Source organism: Ranitomeya variabilis, chromosome 1, assembly GCF_051348905.1.
Source record: "Ranitomeya variabilis isolate aRanVar5 chromosome 1, aRanVar5.hap1, whole genome shotgun sequence".
Classification (NCBI taxonomy): Eukaryota; Metazoa; Chordata; class Amphibia; order Anura; family Dendrobatidae; genus Ranitomeya; species Ranitomeya variabilis.
Window position 1 is genome coordinate 21,902,392 of NC_135232.1, and position 18,460 is coordinate 21,920,851.

Consider the following 18,460-nt stretch of genomic DNA (forward strand, 5'->3'; position numbering starts at 1 on the left):
TGGTACTCACCTGCTTCGTTAGGCCTGGGGTGTTGCTATTTAAACTTCCTGGATTCTCAGTCCAGTGCCTGGCATCGTTGTAATCAGTTTATTTCTGTTTGCTCCTGTCTTCAGGTCCTGGTTCTTTGCAAGATAAGCTAAGTCCTGCTTTCTTATTTTTTGTTATTTTGCTTTGTTCATATTTTTGTCCAGCTTGTACAATATGTGATTCCTGATATTGCTGGAAGCTCTAGGGGGCTGATATTCTCCCCCCTCACCGTTAGTAGGTTTGGGGGTTCTTGGATATTCAGCGTGGATATTTTGCAGGGTTTTTTGCTGACCATATAAGTCATCTTACTATTTTCTGCTATTAGTCAGTGGGCCTCTCTTTGCTAAAATCTAGTTCATTCTTACGTTTGTCTTTTCTTCTTACCTCACCGTTATTATTTGTTGGGGGCTTGTATTACTTTGGGGTCTTTTCTCTGGAGGCAAGAGAGGTCTTATTTTCCCTGATAGGGTTAGTTAGTTCTCCGGCTGGCGCGAGACGTCTAGGATCAACGTAGGCACGTTCCCCGGCTACTGTTAGTGTTTGTGCTAGGATCAGGTATATGGTCAGCCTAGTTACCACGTCCCTATGAGCTGGTATTTATGTTTGCAGGCTTTTGCTGTAATCTCAGAGATCCTTGCCATTGGGATCATAACAGGGGTGCAGAGTGTACATTAATGAGAAAAAAATGAACTTTTTTTGAATTTACCAAATTGCTGCAATGAAACAAAGTGAAAAATTTAAAGAGGTCTGAATACTTTCCGTACCCACTGTATGTGCTGGTATTAGCATACATACATCTCATTCGCTAAAGTTAACACTATCCATATCCAGGTTTAGGGTCTAGGTGCGGCTCTACTTCTTTCTTTCACTATTCTATGTCATCTCTAAGTCCGGTTAGACAAATGCACGTAGGGATGCACGTACAATAACCAAAATAGAGATAGGATACATTATAATAATCTTTATAATAATCTTTATTTTTCCTGCTCTCACATTACGCAGACATGGCTCTGCTACATGCAAACTACTCACACGGCTCTGCTACATGTATATTACACATGTAAGATTTCCAAGCTTGGTAGTCGAAGGCAAGCTTCTGTTTCCATTCATTCGGCATCCTACAGACATCTTGTGTCACGGTGCCCTGCTATGTGTGAGGGGCATCACACCTACTTCTGGCCTGCAGGCCTTTTCTTCTTCTGAGCCAAGGAATCCCTCTTCTCGACCTCGGGCACCAAACAATCCAGGAGACAGGAGGAGGTTCATAAGAACAACCAAACGTTTACGTGGTGAATAGCAGTCTGTTGTCAGGGTTGCAGGAACTGAATACAACTTCAGCCCTAGCTTCTGTATCGGTAGAATATCCCGCTCACTGGCTTTCCTAGCCCTCGAGAGTCTTCTTCACCACGAGCAGTATATTCAGATTTCAATACCTTATGCCCCATGTACTGTAGTCTTGAGTCCATCTTTCCCTTCACGGGCTGAGTGTGTTCTAGGCCCCGACATTCATCTCAATGTTGCCCCAGGCCATTTAGATGGAATCACACGGAAGGGTATTTTCAGCAATCAACTGCCCCGAGTATTAGGCTAGGTTCACATTGCGTTAGTGCAGTCCGTTCAATGCATGCGTTAAATGGACTGCGTTAACGCAAGTGCCGAAAAAGATCGCGTTATGCGATCGCGCTAGCGCAGATACTTCATCTGTGTTAGCGGTGACGGACCCGAAAACGCTGCAGACCGCGTCTGAGGGTCCATCACAGAATGACGGCACATCGCTAAATGCATGCCGATTATGACATGCGTTAGCGATGCGCTACATAATGGCAGCTAAAGGGTGCGCTAACGCATCCGTTCCATAGAGTTAGTGCCGCTATGTAACGGATGCCGTCAGCACATTGCCATTAACGCAATGTGAACCCAGCCTTAGGCCCACACTGTCCCTAGCAGCCTATTGTCCCAGGCCTGCTACTTCACTCACTGCTGACCCACACTGACTGCACCTTCTACCAACTCTCAGTTCTCTCTCCCAAACTGGGCCGGCCATTACAGTTATAATAATAATAATAATCTTTATTTTTATATAGCGCTAACATATTACGCAGCGCTTTACAGTTTTTGCACACATTATCATCACTGTCCCCAATGGGGCTCACAATCTAAATTCCCTATCAGTATGTCTTTGGAATGTGGGAGGAAACCGGAGTGCCCGGAGGAAACCCACGCAAACACGGAGAGAACATACAAACTCTTTGCAGATGTTGTCCAAGGTGGGATTAGAACCCAGGACTCCAGCGCTGCAAGGCTGCTGTGCTAACCACTGCGCCACCGTGCTGCCCACACAGTTAACTCTCAGCTGACTGCAGCCCCAGTGGTATCATCAATTCATAACATACATGAAATGTATTAAACCCCTGGAGTGTCAGGGAGCAGTCCACAGCCCCACCACTGCAACACACAGCTCCGCTTCATGCACATTACACTCACGGCTCTGCACACATTACACACACGGCTCCGCTCCGCACACATTACACACACGGCTCCGCTCCGCACACATTACACACACGGCTCTGCTCCGCACACATTACGCACACGGCTCTGCTCCGCACACATTACACACATGGCTCCGCTCCGCACACATTACACACACACGGCTCCGCTCCGCACACATTACACACACGGCTCCGCTCCGCACACATTACACACACGGCTCTGCTCCGCACACATTCCACACACGGCTCTGCTCCGCACACATTACACACACGGCTCTGCTCCGCACACATTACACACACGGCTCCGCACACATTACACACACGGCTCCGCTCCGCACACATTACACACACGGCTCCGCTCCGCACACATTACACACACGGCTCCGCTCCGCACACATTACACACACGGCTCCGCTCCGCACACATTACACACACGGCTCCGCTCCGCACACATTACACACACGGCTCCGCTCCGCACACATTACACACACGGCTCCGCTCCGCACACATTACACACACGGCTCCGCTCCGCACACATTACACACACGGCTCCGCTCCGCACACATTACACACACGGCTCCGCTCCGCACACATTACACACACGGCTCTGCTCCATCCTCCTCTATGATACTAGACATCATCCAGCACAGCAGAGTCCTGCAGACACTGAGAACCCTGGAGCTCCGCCCCTGATCATGTGACTCCTCCCCATGTGACTGATCACATGACAGTGACGTCACACAGGTCCTGTCCGCACACGGCGGCCGCTCTGCAGGTGGAGGTGGGTGCTGTGTCCTGGGTGTAGTCCCCCTATTTATAGCCGCTGTCACCCTGCTCTGTATATGGACCCCGAGAGTGACAGACCCCGCACTACACATGGGGGAGAGAGAGTGACAGACCCTGCACTACACATGGGGGAGAGAGAGTGACAGATCCTGCACTACACATGGGGGAGAGAGAGTGACAGACCCCGCACTACACATGGGGGAGAGAGAGTGACAGACCCCGCACTACACATGGAGGAGAGAGTGACAGACCCTGCACTACACATGGGGGAGAGAGTGACAGACCCTACACTACACATGGGGGAGAGAGAGTGACAGATCCTGCACTACACATGGAGGAGAGAGTGACAGACCCTGCACTACACATGGGGGAGAGAGTGACAGACCCCGCACTACACATGGAGGAGAGAGAGTGACAGACCCTGCACTACACATGGGAGAGAGAGTGACAGACCCTGCACTACACATGGGGGAGAGAGAGTGACAGACACCGCACTACACATGGAGGAGAGAGTGACAGACCCCACACTACACATGGAGGAGAGTGACAGACCCCGCACTACACATGGAGAGAGAGTGACAGACCCCACACTACACATGGGAGAGAGAGTGACAGACCCCACACTACACATGGAGGAGAGTGACAGACCCCGCACTACACATGGAGAGAGAGTGACAGACCCCACACTACACACGGGAGAGAGAGTGACAGACCCCGCACTACACATGGAGAGTGACAGACCCCACACTACACACGGGAGAGAGAGTGACAGACCCCGCACTACACATGGAGAGAGAGTGACAGACCCTGCACTACACATGGAGGAGAGAGAGTGACAGACCCTGCACTACACATGGAGGAGAGAGAGTGACAGACCCCGCACTACACATGGAGGAGAGAGTGACAGACCCCGCACTACACATGGAGGCGAGTGACAGACCCCGCACTACACATGGAGGAGAGAGAGTGACAGACCCCGCACTACACACGGGAGAGAGAGTGACAGACCCCGCACTACACATGGAGGAGAGTGACAGACCCTGCACTACACATGGAGGCGAGTGACAGACCCCGCACTACACATGGAGGAGAGAGAGTGACAGACCCCGCACTACACACGGGAGAGAGAGTGACAGACCCCGCACTACACATGGAGAGAGAGTGACAGACCCCACACTACACATGGAGGAGAGTGACAGACCCCGCACTACACATGGAGAGAGAGTGACAGACCCCACACTACACACGGGAGAGAGAGTGACAGACCCCGCACTACACATGGAGAGAGAGTGACAGACCCCACACTACACACGGGAGAGAGAGTGACAGACCCCGCACTACACATGGAGAGAGAGTGACAGACCCTGCACTACACATGGAGGAGAGTGACAGACCCTGCACTACACATGGAGGAGAGAGAGTGACAGACCCCGCACTACACATGGAGGAGAGAGTGACAGACCCCACACTACACATGGAGGAGAGTGACAGACCCCGCACTACACATGGAGGCGAGTGACAGACCCCGCACTACACATGGAGGAGAGAGAGTGACAGACCCCGCACTACACATGGGGGAGAGAGAGTGACAGACCCTGCACTACACATGGGGGAGAGAGAGTGACAGACCCCGCACTACACATGGAGGAGAGAGCGAGAAACCCTGCCCACACAGGCTACTTATCTGGGCTGTATCTCCTTGACCTCTGCCGTACATTCAGCTACTCTGTGGTTTGTGACTCTTTGCCCTGGGTTCTTTTTATTGATCTTTCATTGCCTGACTTTGGACTTCGTTCTGACCATCAATCTGTTTAACCCCTTCTGCTCTTTTCCTTTGTCTCCTGGTATTCTAACCTCAGACCATTACCTGACGTCTTCATCTATTCATTCTGTTTGTTATGCCCCCTCCTGGCTTCTGACCTCAGACTCCTTGACTGTCCATCTCACAGCTTGTCCTTGAGAGGTGACTCAGTATCACATTACGTCTGGCCCATACGTTTTTCTTTTTCGCCAATGTGGAGCCTGTTCACACGCTCTGCGAGCACGTGGCGAAATTGATGCAGATGATTCATGATCTTGCTAAGGATTGCCATAGTCTGGAGTCATCACAATATCAGTTGAAGGGTCAGATAAATTATTTGATGACTATCTCCTATAGCCTCCCATTGCCGGCAGTGGCTGTAACGTCAGTACTCTCTGATGTACAGGTGGTCTCTCCCGAGCCTGTGGTATCTGTTGTGAATTTGGTTTCTGGGCTCCCCCGGTGGTTACTGGTGGTACTGAACTTGTGTGCTTCATCTCCTCTGTTCACCTGTTTCCATCAGGATGTGGGAGTTTCTATTTAGCCTTGCTCCTCAGTCATTTCTATGCCGGCCAACAATGTTACCAGAAGCCTTTCTGTTGCATGTTCCTGCTCCTAGACTACTATCAGCTAAGTTGGACTTGTAGTCCTAAGATTGTTTTGCATTTTTGTTCCAGTTCTCTGTTTTTGAATATTTCTGAGGCTGGAAGCTCTTGTGAGCTGAAATTGCCACTCTGGTGTCATGAGTTGATATTAGAGTTTTAAAGTAATTTCGGGATGGTGTTTTGAAAGGGTTTTCAGCTGACTGTGAAGTTCCCTTTTCTGTCTTCCTACTATCTAGTAAGCGGACCTCAATTTGCTAAACCTATCTTCATACTTCGTGTGTCATTTTCCTCTAAAATCACCGACAATATATGTGGGGGCTACTGTCTGCCTTTTGGGAAAAAATTCTCTAGAGGTAAGCCAGGTCTGTATTTTCCTCTGCTAGGGTCAGTCAGTCCTCCGGCTGGCGCTGGGCATCTAGGGATAAAACGTAGGCACGCTACCCGGCCACTGTTAGTTGTGCGGTAGGTTTAGCTCACAGTCAGCTCGAGTTCCCATCTTCCAAGAGCTAGTCCTTTTGTGTGCTTTACTACGGTCTCTTGCCATTGAGAACCATGACAGTTTGGCCGGCCAAGAGTTAAAATAATTGGCAGAAGAAAGGAGAGAAAAGAAGTCTGCAGAGAATTTTTTTTTTTTTTTTCTGAGTTTGCTCATTAGTTGATTCACTTGCATCTCTGCTTACTGCAGCCTTCGTCTCTCTCTCCTTCTAATCCTTGAATGGTTCTGATTTCACCTGATTAAAATGGATCCTCAGAGTTTAGCTATTGGTTTGGATAATCTCGCTGTGAAGGTTCAAAGTTTACAGGATTTTGTAATTCATGCTCCTATATCTGAACCTAGAATTCCTTTACCTGAATTTTTCTCCGGGGATAGATCTCGCTTCCAGAATTTCAAACATAATTGTAAATTATTTTTGTCTCTGAGATCTCGCTCCGCTGGAGATCCTGCACAGCAGGTCAGGATTGTAATTTCCTTGCTCCGGGGCGACCCTCAGGATTGGGCATTTGCTTTGGCACCAGGGGATCCTGCGTTGCTCAATGTGGATGCGTTTTTCCTGGCTTTGGGGTTGCTTTATGAGGAACCTCATTTAGAGATTCAGGCTGAAAAAGCCTTGATGGCCCTGTCTCAAGGGCAAGATGAGGTTGAAATATACTGCCAAAAATTTCGTAAGTGGTCTGTGCTTACTCAGTGGAATGAGTGCGCCCTGGCGGCGAATTTCAGAGAGGGTCTCTCTGATGCCATTAAAGATGTTATGGTGGGGTTCCCTGTGCCTACAGGTCTGAATGAGTCCATGACAATGGCTATTCAGATTGATCGGCGTTTGCGGGAGCGCAAACCTGTGCACCATTTGGCGGTGTCTACTGAGAAGGCGCCAGAGATTATGCAATGTGATAGAATTCTGTCCAGAAGCGAACGACAGAATTTTAGGCGAAAAAATGGGTTATGCTTCTATTGTGGTGATTCAACTCATGTTATATCAGCATGCTCTAAACGTACTAAGAAGGTTGATAAGTCTGTTTCAATTGGCACTTTACAGTCTAAGTTTATTCTATCTGTGACCCTGATTTGCTCTTTATCGTCTATTACCGCGGACGCCTATGTCGACTCTGGCGCCGCTTTGAGTCTTATGGATTGGTCCTTTGCCAAACGCTGTGGGTTTAATTTAGAGCCTCTGGAAGTTCCTATACCTCTGAAGGGTATTGACTCCACGCCATTGGCTAGTAATAAACCACAATACTGGACACAAGTAACTATGCGTATTAATCCGGATCACCAGGAGATTATTCGCTTCCTTGTGTTGTATAATCTACATGATGTGTTGGTGCTTGGATTGCCATGGCTGCAATCTCATAACCCAGTCCTCGACTGGAAAGCAATGTCTGTGTTAAGCTGGGGATGTCAGGGGACTCATGGGGACGTACCTTTGGTTTCCATTTCGTCATCTATTCCCTCTGAGATTCCGGAATTTTTATCTGATTATCGTGACGTTTTTGAGGAGCCTAAACTTGGTTCACTACCTCCGCACAGAGATTGCGATTGTACTATAGATCTGATTCCGGGCAGTAAGTTTCCAAAGGGTCGTTTATTTAATCTATCTGTGCCTGAACATGCTGCTATGCGGGAATATATTAAGGAGTCCTTGGAAAAGGGACATATTCGTCCTTCGTCATCTCCCTTAGGAGCCGGTTTTTTCTTTGTATCTAAAAAAGATGGCTCTTTGAGGCCGTGTATTGATTATCGGCTTTTGAATAAAATCACGGTTAAATATCAGTATCCTTTGCCACTGCTTACTGATTTGTTTGCTCGAATAAAGGGGGCCAAGTGGTTCTCTAAGATTGATCTTCGTGGGGCGTATAATTTAGTGCGAATTAAGCAGGGGGATGAGTGGAAAACCGCATTTAATACGCCTGAGGGCCATTTTGAGTATTTAGTAATGCCTTTTGGTCTTTCAAGTGCCCCTTCAGTCTTTCAGTCTTTTATGCATGACATTTTCCGTGAATATTTGGATAAATTTATGATTGTGTATCTGGATGATATTTTGATTTTTTCGGATGACTGGGACTCTCATGTCCAACAGGTCAGGAGGGTTTTTCAGGTTTTGCGCTCTAATTCCTTGTGTGTAAAGGGTTCTAAGTGTGTTTTTGGGGTTCAAAAGATTTCGTTTTGGGGGTACATTTTTTCCCCCTCTTCCATTGAGATGCACCCTGTCAAGGTTCAGGCTATTTGTGATTGGATGCAACCCTCTTCTCTTAAGAGCCTTCAGAAGTTTTTGGGCTTTGCTAATTTTTATCGTCGATTTATAACTGGTTTTTCTGATGTTGCTAAGCCGTTGACTGATTTGACTAAGAAGGGTGCTGATGTTGCTGATTGGTCCCCTGCTGCTGTGGAGGCCTTTCGGGAGCTTAAGCGCCGCTTTTCTTCCGCCCCTGTATTGCTTCAGCCTGATGTTACTCTTCCTTTTCAGGTTGAGGTCGACGCTTCAGAAATCGGAGCTGGGGCGGTTTTGTCGCAGAAAAGTTCCGACTGCTCCGTGATGAGACCTTGCGCGTTCTTTTCTCGTAAATTTTCGCCCGCTGAGCGAAATTATGATATTGGTAATCGGGAGCTCTTGGCTATGAAGTGGGCTTTTGAGGAGTGGCGTCATTGGCTTGAGGGGGCTAGACATCAGGTGGTGGTATTGACCGACCACAAGAATTTGATTTATCTTGAGTCTGCCAGGCGCCTGAATCCTAGACAGGCGCGCTGGTCGTTATTTTTCTCTCGGTTTAATTTTGTGGTTTCTTACCTACCGGGTTCTAAGAATGTGAGGGCGGATGCCCTTTCTAGGAGTTTTGAGCCTGATTCCCCTGGTAATTCTGAACCTACAGGTATCCTTAAGGATGGAGTGATATTATCTGCTGTTTCCCCAGACTTGCGATGGGTCTTGCAGGAGTTTCAGGCGGATAGACCTGATCGTTGCCCGCCTGGTAGACTGTTTGTTCCGGATGATTGGACCAGTAGAGTCATCTCGGAGGTCCATTCTTCTGCGTTAGCTGGTCATCCTGGAATCTTTGGTACCAGGGATTTGGTGGCTAGGTCCTTCTGGTGGCCTTCCCTGTCGCGAGATGTGCGAGGTTTTGTGCAGTCTTGTGATGTTTGTGCTCGGGCCAAGCCTTGTTGTTCTCGGGCTAGTGGATTGTTGTTATCTTTGCCTATTCCGAAGAGGCCTTGGACTCACATCTCCATGGATTTTATTTCTGATCTCCCTGTTTCTCAGAAGATGTCTGTCATCTGGGTGGTGTGTGACCGTTTCTCTAAGATGGTCCATTTGGTCCCCTTGCCTAAATTGCCTTCCTCATCCGAGCTGGTTCCTCTGTTTTTTCAAAATGTGGTTCGCTTGCATGGTATTCCGGAGAATATCGTTTCTGACAGGGGAACCCAATTCGTGTCTAGATTTTGGCGAGCGTTCTGTGCTAGGATGGGCATTGATTTGTCTTTTTCGTCTGCTTTCCATCCTCAGACTAATGGCCAGACCGAGCGAACTAATCAGACCTTGGAGACTTATTTGAGGTGTTTTGTGTCTGCGGATCAGGATGATTGGGTTGCCTTTTTGCCCTTGGCGGAGTTTGCCCTCAATAACCGGGCTAGTTCTGCCACCTTGGTTTCTCCTTTCTTCTGTAATTCGGGGTTTCATCCTCGTTTCTCTTCCGGTCAGGTGGAGTCTTCGGATTGTCCTGGAGTGGATGCTGTGGTGGAGAGGTTGCATCAGATTTGGGGGCATGTGGTGGACAATTTGAAGTTGTCCCAGGAGAAGACTCAGCAGTTTGCCAACCGCCGTCGTCGTGCTGGTCCTCGTCTTTGTGTTGGGGACTTGGTGTGGTTGTCTTCTCGTTTTGTCCCTATGAAGGTTTCTTCTCCTAAGTTTAAGCCTCGGTTCATCGGCCCGTACAAGATATTGGAGATTCTTAACCCTGTGTCCTTTCGTTTGGACCTCCCTGCATCTTTTTCTATTCATAATGTCTTCCATCGGTCATTGTTGCGCAGGTATGAGGTACCGGTTGTGCCTTCCGTTGAGCCTCCTGCTCCGGTGTTGGTTGAGGGTGAGTTGGAGTACGTTGTCGAGAAGATCTTGGACTCCCGTGTTTCCAGACGGAGACTTCAGTATTTGGTCAAGTGGAAGGGCTACGGTCAGGAGGATAATTCTTGGGTGACAGCCTCTGATGTTCATGCCTCCGATTTGGTCCGTGCCTTTCATAGGGCTCATCCTGATCGCCCTGGTGGTTCTGGTGAGGGTTCGGTGCCCCCTCCTTGAGGGGGGGGGTACTGTTGTGAATTTGGTTTCTGGGCTCCCCCGGTGGTTACTGGTGGTACTGAACTTGTGTGCTTCATCTCCTCTGTTCACCTGTTTCCATCAGGATGTGGGAGTTTCTATTTAGCCTTGCTCCTCAGTCATTTCTATGCCGGCCAACAATGGTACCAGAAGCCTTTCTGTTGCATGTTCCTGCTCCTAGACTACTATCAGCTAAGTTGGACTTGTAGTCCTAAGATTGTTTTGCATTTTTGTTCCAGTTCTCTGTTTTTGAATATTTCTGAGGCTGGAAGCTCTTGTGAGCTGAAATTGCCACTCTGGTGTCATGAGTTGATATTAGAGTTTTAAAGTAATTTCGGGATGGTGTTTTGAAAGGGTTTTCAGCTGACTGTGAAGTTCCCTTTTCTGTCTTCCTACTATCTAGTAAGCGGACCTCAATTTGCTAAACCTATCTTCATACTTCGTGTGTCATTTTCCTCTAAAATCACCGACAATATATGTGGGGGCTACTGTCTGCCTTTTGGGAAAAAATTCTCTAGAGGTAAGCCAGGTCTGTATTTTCCTCTGCTAGGGTCAGTCAGTCCTCCGGCTGGCGCTGGGCGTCTAGGGATAAAACGTAGGCACGCTACCCGGCCACTGTTAGTTGTGCGGTAGGTTTAGCTCACAGTCAGCTCGAGTTCCCATCTTCCAAGAGCTAGTCCTTTTGTATGCTTTACTACGGTCTCTTGCCATTGAGAACCATGACAGGTATCCCTCCCTGATAAGTTTTCGGGAGAGAAAGACAAGTTTAGGGTGTTCAGGGAGAACTGCAGGTTATTTTTTACCCTGCACCCCAGGCCATCAAGGGAGGAGTTCCAGCGGGTGGGAATAATGATGTATCTACTGCTAGGGGGTTCTCGGACCTGGGCATTTTCTTTGTCTAAACAAGCCCCAAAATAGTTTTTTGACAGTTTAGGTTTGATCTATGATGAACCAGACTGAGTTCGGGTCACTGAGGCTAAGATCATGAACCTGGCACAGAGGGGTCGCATTGCTGAGGATGACTGTACTGAGTTCCGGCAGTGGTCCACTGAAGTTCCATAGAATGATGCAGCTCTCGGGTGCCAATTCCTCAAAGGCCGTTCTGAAACTCTTAAGGACGCACTGGTCCTTCATGATGCCCCTTGTTTTCTGGTGGAGGCCATGACCCAGGCCATACGAATGGACCACAGAATCTGTGCGAGACATGGTGAACAGCAGGCTGCTAATTATACTTCCCTGGAGCAGGTCCATTTACTGGGGATGGAGTCATTGGAGGTTAGAGTTGCCAGTCTTTGTGTTGTGGAGAATAGACATAGACAAGATTTTGGACTCTATCTGTACTGTGGTCTCTGGACATTTTCTCAAGAACTGCCCAACTCGGCCTCAGGCTATCAAATCATCGGGAGAATGCTGAGTCTGGGTGACGGCTGAAGTTTGGGTGACGGCCGAGAAGGTCACCCAGACTCCCAGGTACCTTTTTCTTCCTCTGGTGAAGTACTGATAAATACGGTGTTATCCTTGAGGAGCCAGGTGGTATAAACATTGGCTTTCATTGACCGTTCTGCTGATAAGGGCTCCTACTCACTTGCGCGAGACTCGGATGAGTCTCGCACAGCAATACCCGGCACTGCTGCAAGCACTCAAATCGGAGCGTGTGGCCGCATAGGAATACATGCGGCCGCACGCTCCGCTCCTCTGTGCCAGGTGCAGTGCCGGGTATTGCCGTGCGAGACTCATCCGAGTCTCGCGCAAGTGAGTAGGAGCCCTTACTTTATTGATTCAGGTTCTGAAGTTAGGATTAGGGACAGTTAGTTTAGAAAAACCCATTAAAATCATCACCCTTGACAAGACACAGTTAGCTCCAAGTGGGGGCACTCCACTGTGAATCCATCTCCTGTTTTGTGTTGGATAATTTACCTGCTGGATTGGTAATGGGACTTCCATGGTTGCTAATTCACATTTCTGTTATTGATTGGTGTCAGGAGGAGATTGGAGCCCCAATTGTTGCAAGAACTGTATAAAATCTGTACAAATATGCTCTGCTAGTCTGGAGGGTTTGCCTGGGAACCTGAAGGACTTCTGAGATGTGTTATCGGAAAAAGAGAAGATACTACCTCCCATTGTCCTTATGATTTTGCTATTAATCTTATTCATAACCCTAAATTGCCTAAAGCTCAGCTTTACAATTTGTTTGGGCCTGAACGGGCACCAGGAAATAATTTATTCACAAAAGTTTTCGGAAAGGTCAGATCAGTCTTTACACCTCCCCTGTAGCTGCTGGATTTTTTCTTTATCTCTGTCCTTGCCTCAATTTTCAAGAACTAAACAAAATCATGGTTAAAAATGCCCACTTCCTCTCATCCCCGACCTACATAATCAGCTTCTGGGGGCAAGGGTCATTTCTAAACTTGATCTTAGAGGGGCTTAGATTTTGATATGCGCCCCCAGAAGGGTGATGGGGTCTATGAAAACCTTGTAATGCCATTGGATTATCTAATGCACCTGCTGTATTTAAACATTTTATGAATGATATTTTCTTCTGATTGCATTGGAAGATTTGTTGTGATTTACCTGGATGATATTCTAATTTTCTCTCCCCATTTGGACTCTCACCAGGAACATGTCTGTGTTGTGGTACAAAGGTTGAGGGAGAATTCTTTATTTGCTAAATTAGAGGAATGTGGTTTTTCTTTTCAGGAAACTTCATTCTTGTGGTTTAACTTGTCAGCAGGAGGGTTTAAAAAGGACCCTTGGAAGGTGCAGGCCACAATTGATTGGGTAAACCTTGTGATCTTAAAGCTTTGCAGCATTTTATGGGATTCGCCAACTATTATAGCGAATTTATCAAGGGTTTTTCTCAGATTGCTAAACCTCTTACTGATCTTACACGTAAGGGGGTGAATCTCACGGTTTTGGTCAACGGGTGCTATCAGGGCTTTCAAAAAATTGAGTGTTTCAAGTCTGCTCCTGTTGTAATCCAACCCAATCTCCATGAACCAGTCATTGTGGAGGTGGATGCTTCTTTGAAGGTCGGAATAATAATAATATTTTATTTATATAGCGCGAACATATTCCGCAGCGCTTTACAAATTATAGAGGAGATTTGTACAGACAATAGACATTACAGCGTAACAAAAATACAGTTCAAAATAGATACCAAGAGGAGTGAGGGCCCTGCTCGCAAGCTTACAATCTATAGGGCCAGATTTATTACAGGGGCCCAAAACTTTGACTAACCTGCGTCCATATGCTTTTTTTCTAAAACTTTTCATCTGTGGAAAGAAATGATGATGTTGGGAATTGTGAGTTACCGTATATACTCGAGTATAAGCCGACCCGAGTATAAGCCGACCCCCCTAATTTTGCCAAAAAAAACTGGGAAAACTTATTGACTCGAGTATAAGCCTAGGGTGGGAAATGCAACAGCTACCGGTAAATATCAAAAATAAAAATAGATACCAATAAAAGTAAAATTAATTGAGACATCAGTAGGTTAAGTGTTTTTGAATATCCATATTGAATCAGGAGCCCCATATAATGCTCCATACAGTTCATGATGGGCCCCATAAGATGCTCCATATTAAAATATACCCCATATAATGCTGCACAAAGGTTAATAATGGCCCCATAACATGCTCCATAGAAACATTTGCCCCATACAATGCTGCATAAAGCTTGATGGCCCCATAAGATGCTCCACACATTATGGCCCCATGAGATGCTCCAAACATTATGGCCCCATGAGATGCTCCACACATTATGGCCCCATACGATGCTCCATACATTGTGGCCCCATGAGATGCTCCACACATTAGGGGCCCCATGAGATGCTCCACACATTATGCCCCATGAGATGCTCCACACATTATGCCCCATAACATGCTCCTCATATATGCCCCATAAGATGCTCCTTATATATGCCCCGTAAGATGCTCCACACATTTGCCCCATTTGCTGTGCTGCGATTAAAATAAAAAAAAATCACATACTCACCTCTCGTCGCTCAGGCCCCCGGCACTTGCAATAGTCACCTTCCACGTTCCATCGCTGCGCGCCGATCTGTCTTCCATCCTCTGCACTGACTGTTCAGGCAGAGGGCGGCGCGCACACTAATCGCGTCATCGCGCCCTCTGACCTGAACAGTCACAGCCAGAGGACGGAAGACAGAGCAGCGCGCAGCAGTGGAACGAGGAAGGTGACTATCGCGCAATGCTCACCTCCCCCGATATACTCACCTGCTCCCGGCGCGGTCCCTGGCAGCGTCTCACTGTCAGATGGTCTCCGGGAGCCGGCGGCATCTTCCTGTGTTCAGCGGTCACGTACCGCTCATTACAGTCATGAATATGCGTGCATATTCATGACTGTAATGAACGGTACCACGTGACCGCTGAACACAGGAAGAGCTGCCCGGAGACCATGGGAGATGCAGGGACAGCGCCAGGAGCAGGTGAGTATGTGACATCCGCCGCTCCCCCTCACCTGCCGACCCTGACTCGAGTATAAGCCGAGAGGGTCACTTTCAGCCCAAAAAAGTGGGCTGAAAATCTCGGCTTATACTCGAGTATATACGGTACTTGCTGTCAAATTGAGGAATGGAGGCACTTTTTGGAGGAGGTGGTTCATCCAGTTACTGTGGTCACTGATCACAAAATTTAGCTTACATTGAATCAGCTAAAAGGTTAACTCTGAGACAGGCCAGATGGTCCTTGGTTTTCTCTAGGTTTAATTTTGTCGATTACATTCAGGCCGGAATCTAATAATGTGAGGGAAGTTTCAGTGACTGCCTTTATTTGTACCTAAACAGTCGAAACTTTGCTCATGTTTATAAGTTACACATGTATTAATATCAATAATCAAGTAAATAAGCAGGAATCTTTTGTTTCTCAAAATGTCAAAAAGTCCCGGTCTCTTGGAGTTCTGTCATCACATTTGCGGTGTGAATCTATGGATGACATATTTTATCAAGCATCAGAGATTAGCAGATTAATAATTCTACCAAAAACAGCACAGATGTCCATTTTATAAATATCTGCCTTTGTGACTATGATTGTTTTGTGTTCCTGTAAAATAATACATGAGGTAAATGTGTATATAGCTATCAAAAACAATTGTAAATCCCCCAGCATTTCCACACTGATTACCTGTGGTAATTTTCAGTCTTAATTTAAATAATTTGCAAGAGCGATATTGGTGGTTGTAAATTCATTATGTAAGCAATGCGGCCACTGATTGGCTGTAGCTGTCATGTGAACACGTGACATCATTTGATACAGCTTTTCTCTCGCACGTGGAGGAGCTACCCTGACAAGTTATTCATCTCAGCTCACACAGAGAGAATGCAACATCTACACTTTGTATATTCTCTTAAATATCTCCTTTTATTATCTACAGTTAATTTGTGTTTTTCATTTTTTTTCTTAAATAGCATCATCTCACCAACTTTTTCTAAACAGATTTTACCTGATCGACCCATCAAGGATGAATAAAGACAGAGAAAAGATGGTGGAGAAGATATTAAACCTCACTCTAGAGATAATCTTCCATCTTACTAGAGAGGTGAGAAGATCTAGTGTTATGACATGATGTCATTATCTATGGGAATAACAGGGGATATGACCGGAGAGGTGAGAGGTTCTGATGTCATCACATGATGTCGTTATCTATGGGAATAACAGGGGATATGACCGGAGAGGTGATGGACACTGGAGATGTCGGTAGTGATATTATTGATGTCTCCACACTCAGGATTACACAGTAGTGAAGATCTCTAGTGATCGCTGTGAAGCCCCTGTGTCTGAAGGACGGGGAGGAACCCTGAGCCCAATCCTGGGGCCTCCACCTCACCCCCGGATACATGAGGACATCAATGACCAGAAGATCCTAGAACTCGCCCACAAGATGATTGAGCTGCTGACTGGACAGGTGACACTGCTGGGAATGCTGGGTAATTATACAGGACAGCACTGGAGGATTCTGGGTGATGACTGTGTCATTGTGTGTCAGGTTCCTATTAGGTGTCAGGACGTCACCGTCTATTTCTCCATGGAGGAGTGGGAGTATCTAGAAGGACACAAGGATCGGTACCAGGAGGTGATGATGGAGGAGCACCGGCCCCGCACATCACCAGGTAATAGACAGGACTAAATACACACGGCCTATAATTCTCTGTATGTAATAATGATGTCAGTCCTGTCTGTGTCTCCTCAGTTCTCTCCAGTAAGAGGACAACCCCAGAGAGATGTCCCGCTCCTCCTCCTCCACAGGATCATCAGGTAGATGGAGATCTCCCTATGATGTGTAGACGGCTGTGATGTCCTTATTTTCTCCTCCAGTATTATATGTTATATACAGCTCTGGCAAAAATTGACACCACTGCACAGTGTTATAAAAATCCGCTTCTCTACATGTCTGACAGCCATTCCATTGCAGTGTCAGTTGAATTCCAGCCAGAGGACACATCATTCTACTTAATGTGCTTCTGATTAGGTGATCACCTGAACCAAATCTTATTTAACGAAGGAACAATATAAAAAACCCTGCTGTGGTGTTCACAATCCTCTTGCAATAGGACAAGTTTGATGGCAAAACAAGTGCTAGTAATATCCCAAAAGTAATAGGAATGAAAAAATAACTTTTAACCATGCCAAAGGAGTTGAAAAGAAAAGTTTTGAGTGAGGAAAAGGGCTAAATTCTGGCTTTACTAGCAGAGCGATACGGTGAGCATCATGTTGCCTCCATCCTTAAAATTTATAAGACGGCGGTTCATTACAACAAGGTCAAGCAGCAGACATTGGGTACAACGAAGCTACAGACCAGCAGAGGGCGAAAATGACTCTCCACTGACCAGCATGACCATCATCTTATTCGATTGTCACTCAGCAACCGCAGGATGACCTCAAGTGAACTACAAAAGGAATGGCAAATGGCAGCTGGGGTGAAGTGCACGGCAAGAACAGTTCATAACAGGCTCCTAGAGGCAGGACTCAAGTCATGTAAAGCTAGAAAAAAGCCTTTCATCAATGAGAAGCAAAGGAGAACCAGGCTGAAGTTTGCCAAAGACCATAAGGTTTGGTGTTATGATCCGGTGACCTTGGAGCCGCATGAGACTTTCTCAGGAGTAGGTGGAACCTGTACTGACCGCAAACCCTAAACTGTCACCGCAACTAGAAGTAGCCGTGGGGTGTACCTAACACATCCTAGACACCTCGACACAGCCGGAGGACTAAATACCCCTATAGATGGAAATGGGAATTCTATCTTGCCTCAGAGCAGAACCCCAAAGGATAGGCAGCCCCCCACAAATATTGACTGTGAGTATTAGAGGAAAGACACACGCAGGCAGAAATCAGGATTTAGCAAAAGAGGCCACGCTAGCTAAATAGGGAAGGATAGGACAGAATACTAAGCGGTCAGTATTAAAACCCTAAAAATATCCACAGCAGATAATACAAAAATTCCACCATCTAACTAAAGACATGGAATGTATATCTGCATCTCCTGAGAATCCAACTTGACTGAAATATCCAAACACAGTCTAAGCTGGACAAGAAAAAACATTGAATAGTACTGAATTGTAAAGCACACAGCATGTGTGCTGCAGAAACAAAACCAGACACTTATCTTAGCTGATTTGGCAGCAGGGCAGGAGGAACCAGACAGAGATGCAAAACCTCCAAGAACAATGGACAACTGGCAAGGGCTAATGAATACTGCACACCTAAATATCCCAGTCAGAGCTGCAATCAGCAGGGACACCTGCCCAGGATTGCAACCCAGGGACAACTGCATTACTATCAACAACCACCGGAGGGAACCCAAGAGCAGAATTCACAACAGATTGGACCATAGAGGACTGGAGTAAGGTAATCTCTGATGAGTCTAATTTTCAGCTTTGTCCAACACCTGGTCGTCTAATGGTTAGACAGAGAACTGGAGAGACGTAA

The 18,460-nt window shown here is 46.9% G+C and overlaps 2 protein-coding genes across 8 annotated transcripts in view; both read left to right on the forward strand.

Moving 5' to 3' along the window:
* Nucleotides 1–18,460, forward strand: part of LOC143802809 (uncharacterized) — a 410,869-nt gene that overhangs the window by 113,701 nt on the left and 278,708 nt on the right. For 2 of the 7 annotated variants that reach the window (XM_077281358.1, XM_077281365.1), the window contains 4 exons: nucleotides 15,971–16,073; nucleotides 16,263–16,439; nucleotides 16,521–16,644; nucleotides 16,725–16,789. The exons of 2 other annotated variants lie outside the window; for them this stretch is intronic. In XM_077281358.1, coding sequence (XP_077137473.1) covers nucleotides 15,996–16,073; nucleotides 16,263–16,439; nucleotides 16,521–16,644; nucleotides 16,725–16,789 — 444 coding nt within the window. In that variant the 5' untranslated portion in view covers nucleotides 15,971–15,995. Of the gene's footprint in view, nucleotides 1–3,055; nucleotides 3,299–15,970; nucleotides 16,074–16,262; nucleotides 16,440–16,520; nucleotides 16,645–16,724; nucleotides 16,790–18,460 lie in introns of those variants that run through there. 3 more of the 7 variants (XM_077281357.1, XM_077281359.1, XM_077281362.1) reach the window with 3 other exon arrangements.
* Nucleotides 1–18,460, forward strand: part of LOC143802783 (uncharacterized) — a 143,146-nt gene that overhangs the window by 70,058 nt on the left and 54,628 nt on the right. The window lies entirely within an intron of this gene.